At 51.1% G+C, this 3,892-nt stretch overlaps 1 protein-coding gene across 1 annotated transcript; it reads left to right on the forward strand.

The window, feature by feature from the left end:
• Positions 1-952: 952 nt before the first annotated feature.
• EMH_0042570 (uncharacterized protein) lies at positions 953-2,779 on the forward strand (the record flags this gene model as incomplete). The annotated part of the gene is given in 3 exon segments (XM_013499303.1): positions 953-1,696; positions 1,700-2,761; positions 2,765-2,779. Coding segments are annotated over 3 exon segments (1,821 nt in total).
• Positions 2,780-3,892: the final 1,113 nt, after the last annotated feature.

Genomic DNA, 3,892 nt, shown 5'->3' on the forward strand with positions numbered 1-3,892 from the left:
TTGGCAAAAACAAAACATGCAGGGTCGGAGTACTGCTTTGCCTACCAAAATTGGCTGCCTGCGGCTGCAGAAGCTTCTGCAGGGAGGTTCCCGTTGCTGCGCTTGTCTACATAGTCGAGATCTACACGGCCTTCTCAACCTGTTATCGCGCCTTCAGCGTCTGCAGCAGGAGAGCTCAACTGAGATGCTTGTCCCATCTGTATCAAAACGGAAATTTCGTTTATCAATCCTATGAATTACCCGTTACTTGTGGCACGAACTTCTTTGGCGGATCGAGACATTCAGTCTTACGCCTCCCCGTGTTCTTCGCACGACGAGCATACATTGGAGCACGAATTCTCTAGAACTTTATGGGGAAGAATAAGTAATGCACGAGGCACTGACTCGAAATATTACAAGTATTCAGCTATTCAGCTCCTTGGACCAGGTAAAAGCGACAAGTTTGACGAATACAAGAGGGGGCAAAACATCGAAGCTGTGGTGGAATGTTTGCGGGTGCATCGAGCTGAGGCACGGATCGTGCCAACTACACTAGGAATCCTTCAACGGTGCCAAAGTACAAGAGAAAGCTATTTGAACAGTTAATGTTTCAACAAGAAGTGAACGATTTACGCACGAAGCCTTGAGCGTAGGGTGTCGAGCGCCGAGAGCGCGCTCGAAGGGAGCGGCCGTCTCAGTCAAACGTAGGCACACAACGTTCCAAAATTACCAACAGCAATACTCTTGGAGGCAATGCCTTAAAAAATATGTTGTAGTGGAGCTGGATATGTGGCTTTTGAGTGGCGAAATTCAGTGTATTCAGCTTCTCGTATCAAGTCACCCCGTGGCATGATGAGCTGTCTACAGCGGAAGTGTACATATATGCACATTTTGACGTTCATTTATATGTTTTGGAACAAATATTCGCAGGAAGCGTTTGTTCTTTTCGGACATCTGTCTGCGCTGAACAGCCATGAACCAGGCCTTCGCTGCAGGGCCTGAGTTGCCGCCTTTGCCACTTCACCACAACTCAGGGCCGTATTGGCGCTTTGACGGGCGGGAGGCTGCAGAGAATCTACCCAGCTTAAACGGTTCCGATATACAGGCGGAGAATATACGGGTACAGCACCGGGTGCGATCAAGGGCCGGTTCCACCATATCTTGGCTTATCTTCGCCGTTGCTGTAGGTGTGTCTGTGTTGTTTTCACTTTGCGGTTTCGTTCAAAAAATCAATGGAGGTGCCACAGTCAGGCGACTTGCAGCTGGTGACGAAAGACATGGGTCTCCTTCCTCGCAAAACCCACTATTTGACGCCGTCAACTGGACTAATCTGGATGCAGAAGAACTCGCGTCGCTTTGCGCTCAACTGGGTGAGTGGAATCCTGCTGCTCCTCTCCACGACGTTTCAACCGCATCAGATGTTCTTTCAGAGGTTGTTTCAAGATCTGAAGAGGAGGGGCCCGAAAGCGCACCCCCACTTCTTCAACCGGCGACCGCCTCGCGTATGACGCCGGCACTTCAATTCGCTCAACAAAGTAATATTGGAGTGGGTGGAGACAAGCATCTGCAAATCGGTTCTGGTGAGACGGCTGCGGCTCGCGGTTGGGAGGCTGATGCATCTGCGGGCGAGGGCGAGGCCACTGTAGGGAGAGCTCGCGCTCCTGAGGGTAGCGTTGTGCAAATTCATCCAGGGGCTATTCAGCATAGGGTTGGCGACTTNTTCCCTACAAGCATATTCCCCCCCGGTGTTTCGTTTTTGCCTAGCCTTTTTGCTCATCACCCCGGGGTTGAAACCCAGGGTTTGTGGGGACAGAGTTCGCAGCAGGCGCTGCCGGCGCTCCCCCCTCTCCAACGTTTACAGCGCCAGCGCAAAATGCTGCATCCGGGTGAGGCGGTTGGAGCGGCCTCACCTGAGCTTTTACATCAGAGCTTTGATGAAGCTTCAACACTGTCAGCAGCGCCACGGTCCTCTGGAGCGTCAGCCAAGCCAGATGGATCTGCGTGGGGTCAAACGCAAATGCATCAACGAGGGCCAGCGTCTCACGATGATTCGGGAAGCGGGGCACAGCAGAGGAACCTGACAAGGCGGGCGTTGCTGATGAAACCACGTATTTTAGCGCCCCCCAGTGGCGGGCCTACTGAAATCAGCTCTACAGCAGCAACCGTACAGCCTTCATATGTGGGATCCGAAATATTGGTCCATCCGTTTGTTCGGTTGCCGACGCTGAATCCAGATGTAAGACCGGAAGATATCATATTAGACCATTGGGATGACTGTGGGAGATATGAGCCATTAATTAATAACCTTAAAGTCATCAGACGCATCTCCCTGCAAGGAATGATCACTCTCCAGGAGGCAAATCAAATGGTCAGTGCCGCGCAGAAGCTAGCCACTCGCGCTCTTTTTTCTATGGCTTCTTCTGTTGACAGCATGAAGCCTTCTGGAGCAGCAGAATCATTGGGGCGTCGATTCTTGGTGTTCAATGCTTTCTATGCAGTTTTGCGCGTGGTCGGGGAAACTGAAGAGCTGAGAAAATTGTGGGACGCAATGGTTGCGAGCGTGCCTACGAGGTACTCGCACATTCCCCGGCTTCCTGTTGAGGGAAAGTACGGATTCTACTATACACTAGCAAAGCAGCTGAGTGCAGCCCTGGAAATGTACAAGCTTGGCGGTGAGCCCGCAGATGAAGAGATCATTGAACTTAAGCGTAAAATGTTCTGTATGAAGTTTTCTCCGAAATGTTTTCTTGGACCCTCATGGACCCCTTGGAGGACAGATGACGANCCTCAACCCCACTAAGCACTTTTAAGTCGTCTACGTTGATAAGCCTGTGAACAGTATTGATTAATCCCAGTGAGCACTAGCAAGTCAATGCTGTTGAGAGGTCACGGGGGCGTCGTCGGTGGCGTCTCAGCTGCCACCATTCCAGACCCTTTGTAGCAGCGGGTGGACCCAGCTGACGAAACAAACGTGTGAGGAAACGCACAATGTTAAAATGCCGATCTAACACACCCCCTAAACTAAGCTCCAGGGATACAATTGAGCACGTTTGCTAAGATGACCTGGACGAAAAGTACTGGGGTGCAAGCAGGGCACTTGGATCGCGTTTTCTACACTAGGGTCTTTACTGACAATTACGGTTGTGTAGTGGGTCATGAGTCATCCCTGTTAACTTCCCGTACATTACCCATAGTCCTATCCTTTCAGAGCGTACACGTTTTTTCTGAGTATATACGCCGTAGACGTTGACACTCTAGGCAGCTAGCTGTGGAGTCTCCAGGCGTCCTCCTGGGTACCACGGCACAAACGCCCGCTCCTCTAGGGTAGAAGGGGGCGGCCCTTATGATTCGCAGCACTTCTTGCTGCAATTGTGCTGCACGGCAAACCCTCATGCAAGCATGACCAACTTCCCCCTTTTGATGCGTTCACTAACGGTGTAGACAATTGCAACCTGCATGCAAGTAGAAGTGCATGCGCCAGCTTCAAAGTGCTAGGCCTAATGCGAGGGACCCTCGAGATTAGCCGATGACCCTCGTGAGTTGGAAGAGAGTCAAACCAATTCATATATGATTCCCCCAAAGCCTTAGGTTGCTTCTCCAATCAAGCCCTTATTTGGACGGCGGCATAGGGGTCTGGGACTGGTAAGGAGTCGGCGTGTCATAGTTGCAGTACACTTTGCTGCCCCGACAAGCAACTACCCAAGCCCTTCTTGATATGTGGTAATACTGTAGGCAATAGTTGAATGCTTGATGTTGCCCTCAGTAGCCAGCCTGCAAACAAGTAGAAGTGCATTTACAAACTCGACACTTCGTGCAACATGACGAACCGCAGGTTCCTCCTTTCCTGTTCATACCAGTCAATCTAACGCAAGCAATCACAGTCGAAAAACAGTTTCCCGTTCAAGAGTTGCCC

Source organism: Eimeria mitis, genomic scaffold, assembly GCF_000499745.2.
Source record: "Eimeria mitis Houghton genomic scaffold, Emh_scaff42, whole genome shotgun sequence".
In the NCBI taxonomy this organism is placed as follows: domain Eukaryota; phylum Apicomplexa; class Conoidasida; order Eucoccidiorida; family Eimeriidae; genus Eimeria; species Eimeria mitis.